A 21,677-nucleotide genomic window follows, 5' to 3' on the forward strand; every position below is an offset into this window, starting at 1 on the left:
ACACGTCTACGTCACGATGTGGGAAGATTTGCATAATGCCGCCCAAATGTTCATGCAAAGAAAGAAGGCATAACTTTTATTCTCTCTGTTGCCGTTGCTGCTTCTGACTCACAGCCTGTAAGTATGTTTTCATTAGGGATGTAACGATTAACCGCCAGCTGGTTGAAAATCGATTTAAATATGTGATGATTCAAATCAGTTGAGATGCTAAACAAATCAGGATTCAATTAGGGGTAGACCTTTATATGAATGTATGTCTGAGGGGAACTTACTGTCTTTAGAAAAGTTTAGATAGTATTTTCTCTTTTCATCTTGCCTCTGTATAAAGCATATTAAAGTTCATAAGTGCAGCCCTGCTTTGTTTACAGCGGTAACCAAGGAAACAAACAATCATTGCTGTTCATAAGAGCAGCCGCTACTTTGTTTACAGCAGAAACCAAGGAAACGCTTTAAGCGCCACCTGCTGGCAGAGAGTGAATCTGCGTCTCAGTCAGCTCGTCTGCTGCTTCTGTTTCATGCAGATATTTTTATGTATAGTTTCACAAAACTGAAGTCAAACCATTCTGTTTTTGCTTCAAATTTCAAAATTATACAATCTAATTTAGATTAAAAACATAGAGGAGCAACAATAATGTACATTATGTGGAAAATAATGTGTTTTTTGAACCTTAAACCACATAAACACATTGCATTACACCAGATACACAAAATAATGTTATTTTTAGCAATGTCATATGACCCCTTTAAAGTGTAGTGTTGTAGGATCACAGACATTATATCTGTTTGCACTACATTAGAGTCTTTTTTATAGATTAACAGTAATATTTGATGTCCACAGTATTAAATTGATACTTATGTTCCCAGTATACACTGTGTCATGAATGAGTTTTGCAGTTGCTGTCACTTGAAGTTACTTGTTTTGTAGTGTAGAGTTTTTTTTATCTAAAATTAAAATTTGAATGTGACCATTATTGATATTTTTTTACGCAGCGTGTTTATGTCTGCATGTTTGATTGACCAGAGATCATAACCACTCAATTGGAATAAATTTTTTTTCTTTAACAAACACGAATACCAATATGGTTTTAAATGATTAATGACCTAGCATGCATTCATTTCACAGTGAATTACATGATTATGGGTCAACAGTGTTTTCCAAATGTGATAATTAATTCCGGTGTATCTCACTATAATGGAATTTACAAGTGTTGTTTTGTTCTGTCAAGGCTCTGGTCAGTTATAAGTAGTGTGCAGTTTGATTTCACACCTTGTGTCCCATCTTCTTTCAAGTTATTTAACCCCAAACAAAAGGCAATCATGCAAGCACTAGTCGTTGACATCTTAAATTAGCCTATTGTCTCTTCTCAGATGGATGATAAATGCCCTTTGTAGCTGGAAAGTAGAAGATGTGTGTGTGTGACTGAGACAACAAAGATTGGAAACAAAGTTGTGTGTAGTTTTGGCATGTTCTTGCATTTTATCAAACGGAAATGATGAAAAAACACATGATTGAAAAGCCTTCAGATTTCAATTCAGCTCTTGTAATCCGAGAAAGGGGAATGTGCTTGAAATTGCTTTTGCCTTTGATTATGGCCTTTTGCTCTGGACAGGGGGCTATCTCATATCCAGTTTGACCTGTGGAATGGTGAGACCTACTCTGTGTTCCGCCCATTGGTCCTGGAGCCAGTTTCTCTCCAGAGATCCTGTTTCTTTAAGGCAGTCCTTAGCCCCCCTTCCCTCCTGCCCTGCATGGCTGATGAAACTCTACCTAATCCCTTTACACAGGGCTAATTTATGACTGCTGGATTCTTCTCAATGGCAAATTGCATTGTCTTCATTCAGAGTCCTAGGACTACATCCTCCCACAGACACACACACACACACACACACACAGCTAACCCCTTCTGTTAAAACCCTAAGTGATTTTTTTCAGATGTGCATTTGCCCTCGGTCACTGACACCCATGGTGCTTCACTCAAAAGCACCCCCACGATCTGCTTAGCAATGCAAAATTACAGCACAAGGTGTGACGAGTGTGAATATGATACGAGATGATTAACACTTCTAAATAATAGACTTGTGTTGGTGTGATTGTCAGTTTGAAGGCTTCCTTTCCATTTGTCTTAATGCTTTTCATTTGTGTTGCCCCTTAAAAAGTGTGATATTGTTCAATATCCAAATGGGCCCATTTACTAATATAAAGTGATGTCATTCATGGTGAGGTAATGAAGTTAGATAAGCTTGTTGAGAGTTCATTACTTTGTAATGATGCCTATTTAGATGCTTATTGCTTTACGTTTTGTATTACAATAGCTCTTAAGTGTTGAGCTTTTCTCCCCTGTGATCGACATAATCAGAATATTCCATTAACATTTTGAATTTCACATTAAATCAACAAATGTTGATTGGCCTACTTTAATGTTTTTTTTATTTCTTTTTGAAAAGGCAACAAGACAACATTAGCCTTGCTTTATACTACATTTAGAGCACTTAGACTTGATGGAAGTTGGCAAAACACAGAAACTTGGAACTTAGTCGGAATGTTGTTTTTTATTACTGATGGAATTAAAGCCTCACTTTGTCCAGATGTAGAGATAATTAATGTGTTGTTATGAGAGCCTTGAGCAACTGGCATTCATGAACATAACAATAAACTGAACTTCATTTAAAGTTCAGTACTGACATAATCAGAATAAAAAGTATTACTAAATGAAATGTGTATAAAAAGCGCAAAGAGTGTGTAAAATTAACTATAAGAAATGAAAATGGGCTATTCTTGATTAAAAATGTAAAGGACAAGTTATTTTACAACTCTTTTTCTCAAAAGCCTTTGTTTTTATTATAACTGTTAGTTTTCAATTTAAAAGCTTAATCAGTTTTGTCAGCTACTCCGGTTGATACTTATTTCATTTCAGCTTTCTGTAAACTTGGTTTGACCATGACAGTGTGTTTATGTTATCTCTCTTTTCACTTTACAGCAACTCTGCAGTGTAAGATCCTCAAGTGTAACTCCGAGTTCTGGGCCTCCACCTCCAGCTCTGGCCCAGAAGAGGAGTTCTGCATCGCTCTGAGAGCGTATAACAACTGTGTCCGACGCACTGCCCGTACGTGCCGGGGTGACCTGGCCTACCATTCAGCCCAACATGGTATCGAGGATCTTATGAGCCAACACAATTGCTCTAAAGAAGGGCCCACTACCCAGCCTCATGCCCGCACACCCCCGCCCCCGGTCCAGCCACCACCGGACATCAACGTTCCCTCTGACAGGCCAGAGGTGTGCCATTACGAGCGGAGTTTACCACGTAATGCTGCGCCTCCCAATTACACTCACTGTGGCTTTTTTGGGGACCCACATCTCCGCACATTCAACGATGACTTTCAGACCTGTAAAGTTGAGGGAGCCTGGCCACTGATTCACAATAAGTACCTGTCCGTGCAGGTTACGAACACTCCTGTTGTACCTGGATCTTCTGCTACAGCTACTAGCAAGGTAAGGATATTTTGTGCCTCACATAAAAAACAAGCAAAAGTCATTTCAGCATCAGTCTGCGGTCTTATTTCAGCAGCTGATTTTCAACCATAGCCCACATTTTAAGGAACTTTAAAGGGGTCATATGATGTTGCTAAAAAGAACATTATTTTGTGTATTTGGTGTTTCAGGTCGCTTCACGACATGGTGGCAGCAACAATACTACAGCGAGAATAAAAGTTACGCCTTCTTTCTTTGCGTGAACATTTGGGCGGCGTTATGCAAATCTTCCCACATCGTGACGTAGACATGTGGGGGCGTGTTAGAACGAGCCGTTTTAGGTAGGCGTGGTTGACTCTTAACTTTTATAAAGAATATCTCTTTGGATTTGAGACTTTAGTCTTTGCAACTTTACAGATCTTCTTTATGCACCAAGAGCTTGCAACACTTCAAAGAGAAAGGAAAAATTGAAATTGCATCATATGACCACTTTAAGGAACTGTTTCAGCACGGAACTAGTTAATGGTGAAAGTGTGGTTTTACCAGCGGGAAGAGAAAGCAGACTTTGTAAGCACAGACTCTAGTTAGCATTTGGATGTGTTCCACGACTGATGAAGACGAGATAAGACATAAGATAAGATATTTTTTTAAGAAGTGCCAGCAACAAAAGAGAGGTAATAACTTAGAATGTTAGCAGGCTCAAGTGCCTTCATTTTTTTTTTTTTCGGACATTCAAAACTAATGCTACTATATCTGTGGCAGTCCTTACAATTGTTTGTGTGATATAGGAGTCTTGTTGTTTTAACTAAGTGCTCAGTCCATACAGGAAACAGTCGATATTTTCTCTGCATTAGTTGGCCCTCATACCTCATAAATTATCATTGTTTTGCTTTACGGCCCATTGAACAAACTAGGGAGCTGCCTTAGAATTGGCCAGCTGTGGAGCCTAAGGTGAAAAAACAGGACTACAAGTTTATGTGTCCGATTGCCGAATGCTAATTTCACTATGCCTGATGTCCTTTTGGCTGCTGTAATTTTGTGACCAGGGTTGAATGTTTTTCAGAGTCTTTCCTTGTGGCAGAAAAACACAAGAACTTTGTACTCAGTCACGTTAAGAAACAGAGCAATTTTCCGCCATCAAAAACCTCTAATGATTCCCCATTAAGTAGATGGACCCACAGTTCTTTCCTGTAGGAGGGAAAGGGATCATGATATTTTTGTTAAGCGGACTGTTTTTTGAATAAATGACAGTGGCTCTGGAGTCATTCAGCTCGGACAAAAGCGAAAAACAAGTCTGCAGGCAGATGGCACCTGTGCAAACAAGACGTCCCTTGTTTATTGATAGACCCTTTGCTTTAAAAAAACTAAAGTGGTGCTAACAGGAGGCAGATCACTGCACCATTAGTGATTATAGGGTGGTTTGGCTTAACTGAGTCTCCACTACACTCAGACATAGACACACACACACTCATATGCATCATTTGCAAGATCAGAGCAGCCTGGACATCCCGAGGTAGGAGGGAAAGGGATCATGATATTTTTGTTAAGCGGACTGTTTTTTTAATAAATGACAGTGGCTCTGGAGTCATTCAGCTCGGACAAAAGCGAAAAACAAGTCTGCAGGCAGATGGCACCTGTGCAAACAAGACGTCCCTTGTTTATTGATAGACCCTTTGCTTTAAAAAAACTAAAGTGGTGCTAACAGGAGGCAGATCACTGCACCATTAGTGATTATAGGGTGGTTTGGCTTAACTGAGTCTCCACTACACTCAGACATAGACACACACACACTCATATGCATCATTTGCAAGATCAGAGCAGCCTGGACATCCCGAGGTCACATATGTGTCAGCAGTCCATTGGCCTCCTAATGGCTGCTTGCTGGAGGACTCAGAGGTAGGAGCAGCCTTCTCTAATTAGCCCCTGTGCAGGCTGTGCTCTCTAGCTGGCGTGAGTCCACTCCCTGGAGCTGAATCTGGGGTTCACAGGCAGGCTCTGAGCAGCATGAAAGGATTGTCTTTGTGTCTGCATACTGAGGCCTGCTGTAACATAGACTGGACCTGTGTTTCTCCAGAGTGCGTTTACATTGGCCCCCTGTATCTTGAGCTGCTGTTGAAATGTGACATTACGAAAGCTTCTAGGCTTGAAGGGTCTGCACGACACAGTCCTCTGGTTTTATAAAGACAAGGCTCAGTTATGCAGAATGGAGTACTCAGTCACCATCTTTTGCCATATGCAGTGGTGCATAAAACAGTTTATGTCTGTGGTTGCTGTTTCTTGGCTGGTTTTGATTGAACAAATATAGCATTTTCAACATCAAAACTTTGTGCACGTTAAATGTTTTCTAGCCATCTACTTTTTTTCTAGAATCTGATTTAGGCTATAATTTCTGTTGTTAACTAAAACAATTCAGTTAATGTTTTTACAGTTTCAGTTAATGGCTTTTTTTTCTGTTCCCGATGTTTTAAATTATTTATGTCCAAAACCATAATTAATAGAGTACAATTTAAATAATCTTGCAAATAACTCGTTCTCACTCTCACTTTTACTACAGCTAACAATCATCTTCAAGAACTTTCAAGAATGTGTAGACCAGAAGATGTACCATGCAGAGACTGATGAGCTTCCAGCTGCATTTGCTGATGGTTCAAAAAACGGAGGTGACCGCCATGGGGCCAACACCCTACGTATAGTAGAGAAGGTGCCTGGACAACATGTGGAGATCCAGGCACGTTATATCGGCACCACTATTGTAGTTCGGCAGGTTGGCCGCTACCTCACCTTTGCAGTGCGAATGCCAGAGGAGGTTGTGAATTCGGTGGAGGACCAGGACAACCAGGACCTTTACCTCTGCCTGCATGGTTGCCCTGCCAACCAGCGAATAGACTTCAGGACCTTCAGAGCACATGCGGCAGAGAGCCAAGGCTTAGGCAGGGGACGGTCAGGCACTCCTACACATGGCTTTACATACCAGTCAGCCATGGCCAAGTGCAAAGAACGTCTACCAGTTGAGGATTTGTATTTCCAATCCTGTGTTTTTGACCTGCTATCTTCTGGGGACATCAACTTCACCCTGGCGGCCTACTACGCCTTTGAGGATGTTAAAATGCTCCACTCCAACAAAGACAAGTATCACCTCTTCGAAAGGGATACAATATTCAATTCTGCCTCAGAAAAATGGGGTTTTAGTTTCCTAATCCTCAGCCTTGTTGTAGCACAGTTATGGACTGACTTGTGTTTCATTTGTCTGTAGTCCCCAATGGAGATCCTTGTTAGATGGATGTAAGATGCTGTATTCATGTGAAATGCTGCTCTCACAGTGTTGTGTTCCATCTATCAGAGGCTGGGCTTCTCAGCTAGAGCCTGAGCTTCTGCCGAGGGCTTTCACACTTGTGTGTCTTGTGTCACGCCATGGACTCATCTCTCGTCATCATCGCGTACGTTCATTCATCAGGCCAGAGCTGAAGCGTTCCTGGAGATCCACCCATCTCTGTGGTTAATCATGCTGATCTCATAACTGCTTCATGACAGAGAAAGCAGTGCTGAGAGGTCCTGAGACTCGAGTCAGATTAAACCACCCTTTTTCCCACCAGGGTGATGTGCCACTGACAGGAGTGAGAGGGGGATGATCCTTTGCAGAAAGAAGAGCTTGGAGATGTTCTTCAGTTCACTTGATGCCAAGTGAGAGATGAAGTATGTCTCCCGGAGCCAGGCTGGAGGACATGACAGGAGCTTTTATTAACGTCTCCAAACGTTGGAGGGCCGGCAGGAGTTCTCTCTTTGAAGAAGCTCCAGCTTCGGAAAAATGTTAGCTTTCTAGAGAAAACCCCCTGGCCAAGGCCATGTCAGACTAGTAAGTCATGTTGTCTACAGAGGCCATAACATCAGGCCTTTTGTATAGTTTGTCTATGTGTGTGTGCAAGAGAAAGACGTGTTATTTTGTGGGTGATTATATGAATGCTTGTGTGTGTATGAGTGAAGTGTTTCATAATATCTGTATATTGCACCCAGGGCCCTAATGTAGCTCTGGTGTGGTGGTTCATGGGTCAGTAAGAAGTTTTACTGCCTGCCAAGAGCTTTCCTACATTTTATATAAAAAAGGGTGTCAACCATTGTGTCAAACAGACTTTAAACTACACCCATACTGCTTAGGTGTTATAATTTTGGAAAATATTAATTGAATTTTCTCCATTGTCAAATTGGGTGTTCAAAGTCAGCCTGAACAACTGTTAGGCACATAGAGAACAACTTTGTTCACAAAGTAAAGGCCATTGAATAAAAAAAATAATAATTCACGTCATACAATTGTATAGCCCAAGACAGAGTTGTCTTTGAAAATAGCACACTTGCTTCAGATAAACACATTTGTGGAAAAAAAATAATCATGTCAGTTTGCAGTAGGTAGCATAACCATCAACGTATATATCCAGGAGAGAGCCAAGTTCCTCCATACAATGTTTGCAGTTTGAGATGGGACCCACAAGGAAGGTCAATCAACCATCCTTACTGCTTCTTAAAGAGCAACGCCTTGCTCTCCATTTCAAAAGGGTGTCGACGTGGCTGTGCTGTAGGCCCCGTTTAACTCACGACTCTGTAGATCTGTGAATTTATGGCGGAGGCGTTTTGCCAAAGAACAAGCCATGGTGCCAACAATTTCCCAAACAGCTGAATTTTCTCTTTCTCGTGGGACCTTTTGTGGTTCACTTAAGTATTTGGGCTCAAACCAGATGTCCTGATTGAGTATAATATTGGAAGGTGCTGCTAACTACAGTGTGGTGGATGGACCAGTTCAGGAGCTATTGAGAACATCTGCCATGCATTTCTTGTGACATTTGAAATGGGGGCATTTGTTCTTCAGCCATTAGCAGGCTCAGGATTACTGGCACTCAGTATTGTAAATAGCATTAGTAGTATTGGCGAGCTAAAGTCACACGATACATAGCGCCACTATTTTGAAGAGTGAAACTGCACCCTTGGTAGCGTAATAGTTTTTTAGGCCATGTCTAGAGACTGTTGGAAAGGTCTTTATGGAAGATGAAGCCCACATAACTTCATCTTCATCATATCCCATTTCTTCTAAGAACATCTGTCACTGTTGTCTCTTGTCAGTGTTTGTTTTCTTAGTAAAAAGTTTGAACTATGAAAATATGGTTTAGATATTAATCATACATAAAGAATCCTTTGAAAGACTTCATGATAATTTATTCGTACGCTGTAAAGTTTTGCGAGCCTTACTACTGCTAAGAAAGCTTGTGTTGTTGGTGCAGTTCATGGCTTTAAAGAGACTTTTGAAAGCATACAAAATGATTGTAATGACTTGTGTTTAAGTGTGCTTGTGTTGTCAGTGCTTTTTGGATTTATATGTGTAATGTGACATGTATATAAGTTTGTGTGATTTAGCAAATAATATTTTGTGCTGATTTTTTGGTACATCAGAGGGTGTGGTGAAATTTACCTTTAAATTTAAAGGGATATTGTGTACACAAACACCACAAAAAAATAAGAGAAGGGACTTACAATCTCATTTGGAACAAGAGTAAAAAAAGAGACATCATGTCCTTTAACTAAATAGTAAGTAGGAAACGTGTCACTTGCGGTGTTCATGTGTTGTTTATTACAAAAGCACTTTATGTTTTTATTCTCTTTAACCTAGCTCTTACTTGATTTTAACTTGATGGTGAAAGAGGTTATGCTAAAAAATAAAAGTGAATGATAACATTTTCAAATGTATTAACATTGAATGGGAGATACCAGACAGCTTAGTCAGTTTTTGTATGTAGGACTAAAGCGGTGCCACACACCACCTGTAAATACTGTAAATTATTTATTGAAGAAAAATAAAGTGTCATGTTGATATATTTTTGATGTTTGGGTTTTTGTATCCAGCTGTGTTCCTTTTTGTTTGAATTCATGTTTGACAATGCAAGTGGACTTCACCACAGCATTAGACTTAGTGTAAGTACGTTGAGCTAAGACTGCCACCTAATGGTACAATAAGTAAACTCAATTTGCTGAATCATTTTAGACTACAGCCGTGATCCTATCTAAAGAGAACAATGTTCATTACCGTGTTTGAGCCCTATTGTAACTTTTGCTCTATAAACCTCAGATATTATTGATAGTCAAAGGTGCTTTCCCCACTTATAAAGAATCAACAATTATAAGCGAAAAGACTGAGCAGAAAGATTTAAAAGGTTTTTATGACGTTTCTAATCCAATTCGTCATTATGATTCAAAACAGGCTAGGCCTATATCATATCTAAAGGACGTTAACCAGCGCAATAACTATATATTAATTCCCTTATTTTCTTTAATAACTTAAATATGTTATTAATGTTAAAGCGTGCTGAAAAACAACATAATATACAATATGGACTGAAGAATGTCTCACCTTAGCAATGGACTACTTGCACGAGCCTCGTGACGCACTTCCGTTTTGAAATAATACCGCTGTTATTTCCGGTTATGTATATTTTCGATGTGCCATAATCATCTAGTTGACTTAAATGCCTATTAAAATGAGAGTCCGTGGAATGATTTCAAAATCCGGACATTTTCAGAGACAGGCGAAGAGATATTCTGATGATTACTGTGTGCAGAATTTTCCAAACTGAATGGAACGTGAAGTTTTAATCCAGCATAAACCGATGTGAGAAAACAGTGGCTGGTAAACATGTGATTGTTTCACCACGGGGTGTCAATGCTCTAAACTAATCGCGAAGCTGCAGTGTACGTGAGATCTGATGAATATCAGAATGAACCTTTTCTTTATCTGGGTTATGTTTATGTTTAAAAATATGTATGTAAATATGTCACTATTCTGTCATTTTTCATTCACAATCATCTCACTGTATGCAATACCAAAATATGAATATTCAAAGTAGTCGCACTGTCAACGCGTTACTGTTAAAATTTATTAAATGTTTAACATCATTAAAATTTCTTTAAGGCAGTTACCGCACATTCATTCAGCCATTTAAAAAATATGAATAGGAGCACCAACGCGCACAAGCAATAATGCTCTTACAAAAATTAGCCATGGTTTTACCAAAGAGTGAACAGAGGTCCCCAACCACCGGGTCGCGACCACTGATCTATATATAATGAATGTTCTCTATTAGTTGGGGTGAACAGACGCCAATCTTCCGCCGTGGAAACGTGGGCTCGGGGCGCATTGTCAAAATAAATGAAATAATTTTTTTCAAATTTAAAATATACATTTTCTGCACTTATTGTTTGTTTTCTGCGCTTATTATTGACTTTTTTCGAGAGGAATTTCTGTAAGTAATTTTCTGTCGTCCGAAAGCCAGTGTATTTTGGTGGTGTGAGGTAACAGTTTTAAACACAATATGTGTGACGTGTAAAAGTGTATAATGACACTTAGCTACTGCACACTTAAATCTTATTACACTGTTTTAGACATTCATACTAGGCTTTCCCTAGCAAATATTCAAGTTTGTCACATCTAGATGTGACATTGCAATCCACTACATACAATCCAACTAATAATCTAAAATAGATAGGCCTATAATTGGAGAAATATCTAGATTATGCCAATGGTAATACAAACACAACCATAACAAAAAGAAGGGGAAAATAATGCTTTTTAATGTTCTTCTTCTTCTTCTTCTACTACTTTTAGGCTAAGTGCAGACAAAAATAGCTGTTGATTTTTGATTACACATTTATTTTGTTGTTGTTGTTGTTGATTTTGAAATAACCACAACTTCCACACTTTAATAAGAGGTCATCACCTGAAAAAGAAGAGGCCAGTTTAAATATCTGAGTATGTCTTAAATTTATGTCAACAGGAAATGTGAAAAAGAAAAGGAAAAAACAAAGAAAAAGGGGGTTGTTAATACATTACAAACTGAAAGAATAAAATTGAGATTTACATGTCATTAAAGATAGGAAAAGAGTTACAGATAGATAAAGTTTTTAAGGCTTTTTTGTTCTCAGAGCGACTGCAGGAGTGCTGATGAGGACACAGCTGTTTCAAGATTGGCCAAATTCACCACATGACAACAATGACGTGTGTTTCTAAAAAAAGCACATTTTGTTAAAAAGGAGAAAAGTTGGGAGGTTGTATCAAAGCATAGCTCAGTAGCTTGGTACATATAAGATACATAAATGTAGTTTCATTTGTCTGAGTACAAGGTTTTATTTTTTCAATTTTGCACCCTGTTTTGTCCCACTTCTCAAGAATGACTGAGGAACATTTCAGCAGGTTGAAGATAATTCATGTTAACGCAGAGAATTTGACTAATTTTTTTTATTATTCCAGCCCTAAAACAGTAATAATCTGCTTTCTGCGCTAAACGCCGATTGGAAACTCCCGAGCTGTATTGAGTAGAACGCGGAAGTACAGTTGCGCAAGTCATCAGACTCCCAGTGCACGCGATGAAGCCAAAGGCACGAACGGCCGAGTCAATTAAATTTTATTTTTTATTTTACCATTCAGGGGTTTGTCCTAAATAAAACATTAAATGAATGAAAAATTAAAGTTGGTTAACTTGTTGAAACTTAACGAAGACCGCAATTGACATTGTAGTTTTGCATAAAACTAGTTATGAGAACTGCTATTAGTTTTAATTATCAGTTAAGAACAAAAACAGAGATTGTCCATGATGTAGGAAAGTTTAATACATATAGGTCTATAAACATATGTACAGAACAATTAATCTGAACGGTGGTTTTTCACAAATATAAATTACTTTAAATTGGCTTGTTTCAAAGCTTAACATGTCCATGGAGTGAGAGCAGGAGCTTGGGTGGGAAAGTAGTAACACATCTTCAGTATTTCATTGCAGATGTATCCACATTTCACCAGCTCACCTGCTCTCCCAGTCCTGCCACCATGTTTTGAAAATGAGCACACTACATTGTTCCCCACTCACCAGAGCTGGCTTTACATGCACCTAGTTAAAATTCCATCCATCCAATTGTTTTGAAATAGTACACTACAGCATAATACTGCATCATTTCCGACCGCTTTACATCCTTGTACCAATCCGGTGTTTGAATCTACACAAAAATAAGGCACAGATGGAAAAACACATCAAACAAACAATCAATGAATGGTATTTACCAGCATGCCAGTCTGTCAATGTTTTGGCACAAAATCTGGTTCACAAAAAATAGATTGAGACACCTGCCCACTCCCTAAACGCGCATCTGTCCATTCATACAGTGCTCACATTTCCACTTAAAGGTCAACGGTATCAGCGTTTCAGCACACTCATACTGAGAAAACAACTCAACGAAACATGAAAATCAGATTCGGGTAATGTCTACCATTACTACATACTCAAAATCGAGCAAGTACTGTCCTTTTAGTGCAATAAAAAGATGCAACAGTACAAGCACTGACCATAAAGTGAACTTAAGTGGTGCCAAGTGTTACAGATATAAGAAAATAAAGAGAAAGATAGCTTACGTGCTATGATTATCTAGTGTTCTACATAGACCCTGAATACTGTTTAGCCTTTTTTTTTCTTCTTTCTTTTTTAAATAAGGCTACTGTCCTCAAACAGGGCGTCTGAGCATTACAATATTAACAAGTGGCGGGTCTGCAATAGCGAAGACACATTAGCTGATTTGATAAATCGAGAAAAACAACTCCAGTAATTGTTGCGGTTGTTGCTCATCACATATTCGTGACTCCTACATGATAACAATATGAAAAGACAAAAATGTACATGTAATTACTTGATTTTTTTTCCCTTAAAATGACGTACGATCACAGGGGTCTGGGTATTTCAGAAAGCAAAACCGATTGTTTCAAATAGCTCAACAGAACAATGAATCAACATCTGAAGGTGCAATTAGAACAATTCCTTTTTTCTCCTCCCACAAAGGCTACTTTCATGAAAAAAAAAAATTTCATTTTTTGCACAAACCAAAACAACACAAAACAAAAAGACATGAACATCAAAGAAAAGTCTGCTTTGGGGATAGTCCCTTTCTGCCAAGGACTCTCAACAAAGACCAAATACACGAGGCACTTTCTAACTTAGGCAAACTTCAACACTTCATCAAGTTCAATCATAGTCCATAGGACTAACCACGCTTTGTTCTGTCTCCTCAGTCCAAAACGGCAGACTTAACCTGGTTGTGAAACCTAGAAGAGAGCGGAGGACACAGTGGCGATAAAGAGGAGTTTGGTGGTGGCTCCATTTATTGCCTGAGGTGGCCTTTCTGCCATGACCTTTGGCAGTACAGACCGTCTCTGCACTAACCAAGTATTCACCTCACGTCTTCCTGTTGTTCCAATTAAAGTCCGTCACAGGTTTCTGCTCTGCAGTTCTTTCCAAAGCAGGTGAGATGGGCTCAAGAGGGGATTTCTGAGACTGAGGGGAGCGGGGGTCAATCAGGGGCGGGGGTTTGTCGGGGTGGAACGGGCGGTAGTGATCGGGCCCCATTGGGCCATGGTTTCCAGGGGGTCCCCTGTGGTCTGGCATCCTTCGGAAGTCCTGTGGATGCCCTCCTCCACCTGGGTAATAGTTCGGAGAGCGGTATTCATCCGAACGCCTTCTCTTAGCGTCTGGATGTCTGAAAACATAAAGCTAAATTTTAGTTCTACAGCTCTACACACAACACCACAGTTTTGGGCATGAGGACGGGCATTTTTCATGTTGTCCACATTAACAAATTTAAATGGGTTATATGATGCGATTTCAAGTTTTCCTTTCTCTTTGGAGTGTTACAAGCTGCTCGTGAATAGATAAGATCCCTAAAGTTGCAAAGACTAAAGTCTCAAACCCAAAGAGATATTCTTTATAAAAGTTAAGACTCGTCCACGCCCTCCTAAAACGCCTCGTTTAACCCCCCCCCCACATGTCTACGTCACTGTGTGGGAGGATTTGCATAACACCGCCCAAATGTTCACGCAAAGAAAGAAGGCGTAACTTTTATTCTCGCTGTAGAATTGTTGCTGCCGCCATGTCGTGCACATTTCATTATACCAAATACACAAAATAATATTCTTTTTTAGCAACGTCATATGACCCCTTTAATAAAAAGCCCCTCTTGCTCACCTGTCATAATAGTCTCGATGGCCCCGATGATCTCTATCATTACCATACTGGTCATAGGGTCGTTTGCGAGGGGAGCCGCTGTTCCGGTAACCTCCTGAGCTGCGGTAGTCACCATGAGGACGACGGTCACCATAATGATGGTCCTTGTACCTGTGAGTGTCATAAGAGTGATGCCGATCCCCTTGCCAGGGCTGACTGCTGTTGCCCGGGTAGCTGTATTTACGGTCCCTTTGCCAATCTCCCCTATCTGTTAAAAGATGCACAAGGTACCAAATGAGACAGTTGATCCTTAAAAATTACAACTGGAATCATAAATTACAATTTACAGCTGTTCAAAATCTCTGATATCAAAACCATAAGTTACATACAGCTAATCAAACTGTAATATGTCATGAATACAGTTTCTGGGTCCAAGCCTCCTCTCCATTTCAAGTGTGAATACTTTCTCAAAAGCCATTTATGAGCACTATTCGTTTAGTCGTACTACAGCACATTGCAAATTAGCTGTTTATTGTTTGCTTTTATGTTCTGATCGTTTGTTTCCCGATCTATGTGTTTGGACCCGGAAACGGTGACAACCTGACGTCAAACAACCGGATTGTTGCATCTCTCACCGTCATTAGGAAAGTGCCTTTTATTGGGCTGGTTGTACTGCTCTCTGTGGTGGGAGTGAGGGGGAGGTCCAGGTGGATGGTTGACCGAAGGATGAGGTTTGGTTGCGAGCTGGGTACCTGTAGCGTCCCGGCTAGATCCAGACGGTTCAGGTCTGAAGGATTTTTTCTTGGTGGGATCATCCTTCTTCTTTTGCTCTTTCTGTAAGAAATATGAGGAGCAAGTGAGTAAGTGGCACATGAGGAGAACAATATCATTAACAACTGTGGATTTAAGACGAGCTTACCTCTTCTTCTTGGGAGCGCTTCTTTTGAGCCATCTTATACAGCTTGTGCAGTTTCCGGGCACCAAACTCAGTAAATTTAGACACAAAAATCCAGAGGTTTCTGACAAATTAAAAGCGGGGTTGAATATACTGTTCAATTATAATGGGAACTTTTGAAATCGGATGTGTAATGTGTAGTTGAGATACCTGCGCCAGGTCTTGACATGCTCAGGGTCACTATACAATTTAAGGCACTCTGTGATGCGGTCTCCAATCTTCAGCAGGCAGGTACGAGTGTGCTGCAGCTGCTCCTGCACCGACAGCCCCTCGTCTGGCTTATCCAACTGCTTCAGAGCCTTCTTCACTGGCCTCATCCGCTCCTTACACTGCACACACATTATATCACATTTTTCACTCAGGACGTTAAAAACAAGCATATTTCTTCATACATTACAGTTGTACATCATGCCTTGAAAAGGGAAGACTAAGATGAAGGAAGGAGAATTTTAACACTCACAATGCTGAACGTTTCCTGGTCCAGCTCATCATCTTCCTCTCCAATAGGTACAGGCTCACTTCCTGCAGTGATGTGCACAGGTCCTTGAGCTTTCTTCCCCTTTCCTCCTGGTTTGGCCTGAAAATGAGAGAAGTTGAGCTGATGAGAGACACATTGACACATGATATAACCGTATTATGTACAGATTTAGTCTGATCCAACCTGGACATAAAAAAGTAATTGAATTTTCAAAAAAAGCCAAACTAATACTTTTATATTTATAACAAAGAATTTAATTATAATAGCAGTATAATTTAGGTCTAAATCATGAGTTTGAGTCAACCTGTTGATCTAACAACCATTGTCCACAGGATGACGGTGAAACATAATTCTCAAGTCCAAGTTTCTAAAGGAAATGTTCTCATGCTGAAACATAATACTGATGCCAACATATAAAATACCTTCTCTTTTTTGGACTTGGAACGCTTTTTGTCTTTGTCCCCCTCCTTCTCTTTTTTAGGAGTTCCTGTTTTTTCTTTGTTCTCTTTGTTATCCTTTTTCTGTTTCTTCTTTGTGGGTGATTTTTCAGCTCCATCGTCCTGGAAAACGAGGGAATTGTAAATATGCAGTCTAACTGGTTAGTGCTGTGGATTCTGTCTTTATATCGCTGCATTAATCAATCTGTTTTGTTATATAGGTGATAAGATGAAATAAAAGGAACACACCTTCACTTCTCCCTCTTCTGATGGGTTGTCGGAGAGACGAGAAGAGGCAATTTCATTGACCAGATCATTGTTAGGGGCCTTGTTCTTCATTCGAGGTTTCCTCTTTTTGGGTTTTTTCTGGGAGGTGGGAAGATACAAAGAATGAAAACGTCATAAAGCATATTGGCTGAACTGATCTTTAGTATATGATAAGATGTTTCTTTTTGAAATGCCTTTGCAAACACATTTTTGACGCCGCTGGCACAAAACGGTTTAAGTATGACCACATGGTAATCTTGTAATCTAATCCTTTCCACCACCTTAAGAACTTTTATTGTTTTACAATATCAAATTGTCCTCCAAAACACTAGGCGTCGCAAGTCTAAAAAACTTTGAAAAAGTTTTCTTTACGAATGTGGTGAAAAACCCATGATCTTCACCTCATCTCCAGCTTTAACAGCATCTTGGCTTTCCTGCTCTTTCTTCAGCATCTTAAGCAAGTAGTCTGCTCGCATCTGTAACTGCTTTGCTTGAGGTTTCTTATCAGGGTCATCTAGGAGAATCTACAAATAAAGACAACAGGAGATCTGAGGTAAAGTAAGGCAAACTTGCACATCGTTGATGCTGCTCTTTTAACTGAGGAATCTATAATTTGACTCAACGTACCTTCTCAGAAAGTTTGAGATCAGGATCGGTCTTGATCAGGTCCCAGTTGGCGTAGCCGTGTTCATAGATACCCAGTAACAGCTGTGTGTCATCATGAATATCCCAGTCTACGTCAAAGTGTGGAGTCTTCACCCGACAGGTCAGCTGAAATCTGGCCAACAAAGAAGAAAAACTTGACTTACTCTATTCGGTCTCATTCTATTCCTTGTTTATGAATGGATCAGTGTTGGGAAAACTTAAAAATCTAATTCTTTAAAATGCATTAATGCAATTAGAATTGAATTGGCTATGCACCATAAAAATATGACTTTGACAGAAAAAAAAAACTATAGTCACACAGCAGAGGAATTTCATTAGATTGTGATTTAATTTTGACTAATTATGCCAATTTCTCAACGGTTTGGAATTTTCAAGTTCAATACAGTCAAAATTTACCACATTATGTTCACACAACTTTACATTCTGACAGACAAATTGAACTCTGACACTGACAACAAAATATATTGATTATATAATATTGAGTAAATTGGATAATTATTTGATAAGTGATTATATATCCCATATGTTGTATGCATTTAGAATTTAATAAGTCAAACAAAAACTGTATTTAGCCAGTTATCCGTTTTTTTTCTGATTCTACTTCCTTAAATTCTAGATACTATTTGCTACCTCAATTCAATAGCCTCAATTAAACTTGGATTTAAAAGGCATTCTCAAATCAATTTTGAATGGTGCACCACCCAGGAATGTTTATTTATTTGGACTGAAACTGGACTGAGTTCCCCAATAAAACCTTCAAATCAAATTTAAGTGGCTTGATTAAATCTCCACCCAGAGAGTGCTTGCAATGGTTAAGACACACTGCAGTTTGTGTCTGTAGCAACTTAACTATGCACTATATTATGAAAAATAATCTATAATATAATATAATCACTTTTACGGACTTTTAAATTCAATGTTCCCTCCTGGTGGAATGACCTGCCCAACTCAATCAGAGCAGCTGAGTCCTTAGCCATCTTCAAGAATCGGCTAAAAACACATCTCTTCCATCTTTATTTGACCCTCTAACTCCAGCACTCTCTAATTCTATTCTTAAAAAAAAAAAAAAAAACACTTGTCCCTTTTAGACTTGCACTCTATTCATTTGCTGCTTGTTTTCTTTAAAAATAAAAATAAAAATCTAACCCTTGCTTTCTAATCTTTTTGTATTCTATCGGTTTTCTTTTCATTTATTATACAATTAACAAAAGCAAAAAAGACCTCTAACACTAGCTTGCTCTATTCTTTTTCTATTCTATCGGTTTTCTTTTTATTTATTATATTATTTAAAAAACCCTTGATACGTGTACTGCGTTAAGCTAACTGAGACTTGTTATAGCACTTGTATATCATTGCTCTTCTGTTCATTTAGATTGCTTCCATTGTCCTCTTTGGATAAAAGTGTCTGCTAAATGACTAAATGTAATGTGTAATGTATAATATAGCTTTGATTAGGACTCACTTGCTCCTTTCAGCAGGATTTGAAGGCACGGCTTTATGTAGCGGTTCAAACTCCTCTTTGTGCTGGATAATAGACTTAGCATTGACCTGAACTCCAGAGATCTTTATGTTAATGCCTCGTCTTTTCCCCGGGCCTTTAGCTGCAACAAAGAAATAATACAAATTAAAAGACAATAAAAAAAAAAAGGGAGGAAAGTCAATCACTATTTTTACTCAGCACTGCTATTAACATTCACACACCTTCCACAGGGTTTTCTTTCATGTGCTCTTCATGCTCCTGCACTGCAGTCACACAGGTGTTGTGCACCAGTTCCCCCAGTCGCTTCAGGTCTGCAATGGACTTATCCACCAGCTCTGAGTCACGGGCAATCGCCTCCAACCTGTAGAAAACACCATAACCAGTTCAGTACTACTTCTAATTGGACTACATGTTGTTGTTAACTAAAAAACTATTAAACATTGTTTCTGTTAATTGAAATAAAACTGAATTAAAATATAAATATTAGATGAAAAACTTAAAACAGGTCTACAATTCCTAAACACTAAAACTGAAATACAAATAAATGAAAGCACATAAAAAAATTAACAAAATATACCAATATCCAAAAATATAGCTATATAATATAAATCTAAATATTAATAAATATTATAATAGTATACAAATTGTTTATGCATGTACAGCACTTTGGAAAACAGCTGTTGTTTAAAAAAAAGTGCTCTATAAATAAACTTTGATTTGATTTATAGAATACAACATTTGGAATTACAACAACAACAAAAAAAAATATTTTCTGATCATAGTATTTTTTTTTACCTCTCAAGCGGAGCTCCAAATTTCTTGTATGCCTTTATGAACCTAAAATAAACAGACCACTAAGTAAATGCAATGTTTACAGCAAAGCCTTTCTTAAATCAGTGAGTGGACGTTAAGTTATATTACCTGCGGATCTCTGCGTCAGTAAATCCCTCCACATTATTTTTGCGAGCTCTCGGCCTGCCTCTCCGCTTGGGCCGTTTGTCATCCTCACTGTCATCTGTTTCACTGTCTGAACCCGAGGATCTGTGCTTCAGTTTGGATCCCACATCACTGTCGCTGTCATTGGCCTGTGCCTAAAAAAAACATCACAATACAGCTTTTACAAAATGTGCTATGACATATCTTTGCAAACTGTATTTTTCTTGTATTTATCCATTCTCTCCAAGCATAGATTAGCAAAACCATTTTTAGGAATATAATATATTTTTAGGAATATGAATATTTTGTGGACGGATTAAATCATCTCTGGCGTAAAGCAAAAGTAATGAGCATGTGGCTGCAAACGCACACACGGCCTTATCGCCGGGGAGCCCACTGCGCTGTAAAACTTAATGACTCATTTCCAAAAGCTACAATGCTTCATACTTAAACATGTGCTGCCATCACATGGGAATGCAGCGTGCGGCTATAAAATCTAACGAGTCATTACAGCCTGCAAGATATTATGGATCCAGCTCACAGGAGAGGATAAAAGCACTGAAAAGCCACAGGGTACACACATGTACACACATTTATTATGTCCACTGAGATACACATGTATAGTATAAATGCATGCTGATAAGTGAATCATATCTGTTTACAGAGCTGAAAATCCTTTTAAACCTTTATGCAAAAAAAAAAAAAAAAGCCTCATGTAAGTCATGTACAAGTCATTTTTCACCCAAAATCATAAAAAAAAACCTTACTTAGGGTTGTATACAATGTTTCTTTCATTCAAATTCAGTACAACAAATACACCCACTAAGTACATGTACAAACATAATTTAAAAATGTACTTTAATGTGGAAAAAAAATATGTACACTACCATTCAAACGTATGGGGTCAGTAAGAATTGTTTTAAGTCTCTTATGCTCACCAAGACTAACTTATTCACCAATTTATTAGATCCCAAAAAAAAGTGAAACAATAATATTGTGAAATAGTATTCAAGTTTAAAATAAGTGTTTTCTATTTCAATATTTTTTTTAAAATGCAATTTATTCCTGTGATGTCAAAAGCCCTTTTTTTTTTATCATTAACAGTGTTGAAAACAGTTGAGCTGCTTATTTTTTTTCTGAAGACACAGTGATTTTCAGGATTTTTCTTTAGAACACTGTTATAAACAAATTAAAAAAACAGCATTTATTTGAAATAGAAATATTTTGTAAAAATGTAAATGTCTTTACAGAATAAAAGTATTCATTTCTTAAATAAATAAATAAAATCTTACTGACTCCAAACTTTTGAAAGGTAGTGTATATTTGAATTATAAGTGTTGAAAATAATAATTTTGCACATTACAGTAAGATACTGGGAAGTAGGACAGTTAAGGAGTTTATATGCGCTAAATTGTCATGAAAATTATGTCAGTCCAAAAATGTTCAATAAGATCTTATATTTTTATTTTTGGTGAAATATTGCCTGTTTTTGTTAGATTTAGCCAGAAAACACCCATATACGCCACTACCGTGGGTTAGGGCTGGACGATATGGCCAAAATTTATATCACGGTATATTTCTTAATTTCGGTCAATACGATATAATTCCGATATCGATATGAACACTATTTAAAAAAGCCTCATAAAAACTGCCAAGAACACCTAGATGTCTGTACCTACAAATTTCTGAAAAATGAATTTTCCAAGTCTATGAAACCTCCTCCTATAAAACTATATATTTAAGAAAAAAAACAGCACAAATAAATTAATGTTCACCTTATATCAAACTATAGGCTGACATACACTACCAGTCAAAAGATTTTGAACAGTAAGATTGTTAATGTTTTTTAAAGAATTATCTTCTGCTCACCAAGCCTGCATTTATTTGATCCAAAATACAGCAAAAACAGTAACATTTTGAAATATTTTTACTATTTAAAATAACTGTTTTCTATTTGAAAATATTTTAAAATGT

The 21,677-nt window shown here is 38.2% G+C and overlaps 2 protein-coding genes across 2 annotated transcripts in view; one reads left to right on the top strand and one right to left on the bottom strand.

Annotated features, from left to right (window-relative positions):
- LOC107715216 (repulsive guidance molecule A-like) overlaps positions 1-9,305 on the top strand; it is a 14,394-nt gene extending 5,089 nt beyond the window's left edge. Inside the window, exons 3-4 of the mRNA XM_016521295.1 lie at positions 2,979-3,490; positions 6,024-9,305. Of these exons, the coding sequence (XP_016376781.1) occupies positions 2,979-3,490; positions 6,024-6,722 (1,211 nt within the window). The 3' untranslated portion in view covers positions 6,723-9,305. The remainder of the gene's footprint in view (positions 1-2,978; positions 3,491-6,023) is intronic.
- A 2,787-nt stretch (positions 9,306-12,092) lies between these two features.
- LOC107715217 (chromodomain-helicase-DNA-binding protein 2-like) overlaps positions 12,093-21,677 on the bottom strand; it is a 34,920-nt gene continuing 25,335 nt past the window's right edge. Inside the window, exons 25-38 of the mRNA XM_016521296.1 lie at positions 19,689-19,858; positions 19,563-19,604; positions 18,989-19,128; positions 18,750-18,888; positions 17,249-17,399; positions 17,023-17,145; positions 16,604-16,720; positions 16,340-16,477; positions 15,900-16,016; positions 15,590-15,768; positions 15,404-15,503; positions 15,120-15,318; positions 14,506-14,752; positions 12,093-14,020 (exon numbers count right to left, since the gene is read on the bottom strand). Of these exons, the coding sequence (XP_016376782.1) occupies positions 13,720-14,020; positions 14,506-14,752; positions 15,120-15,318; positions 15,404-15,503; positions 15,590-15,768; positions 15,900-16,016; positions 16,340-16,477; positions 16,604-16,720; positions 17,023-17,145; positions 17,249-17,399; positions 18,750-18,888; positions 18,989-19,128; positions 19,563-19,604; positions 19,689-19,858 (2,163 nt within the window). The 3' untranslated portion in view covers positions 12,093-13,719. The remainder of the gene's footprint in view (positions 14,021-14,505; positions 14,753-15,119; positions 15,319-15,403; positions 15,504-15,589; positions 15,769-15,899; positions 16,017-16,339; positions 16,478-16,603; positions 16,721-17,022; positions 17,146-17,248; positions 17,400-18,749; positions 18,889-18,988; positions 19,129-19,562; positions 19,605-19,688; positions 19,859-21,677) is intronic.

This window comes from Sinocyclocheilus rhinocerous, unplaced genomic scaffold (assembly GCF_001515625.1).
Source record: "Sinocyclocheilus rhinocerous isolate Xijiao unplaced genomic scaffold, SAMN03320098_v1.1 scaffold659, whole genome shotgun sequence".
NCBI lineage: Eukaryota > Metazoa > Chordata > Actinopteri > Cypriniformes > Cyprinidae > Sinocyclocheilus > Sinocyclocheilus rhinocerous.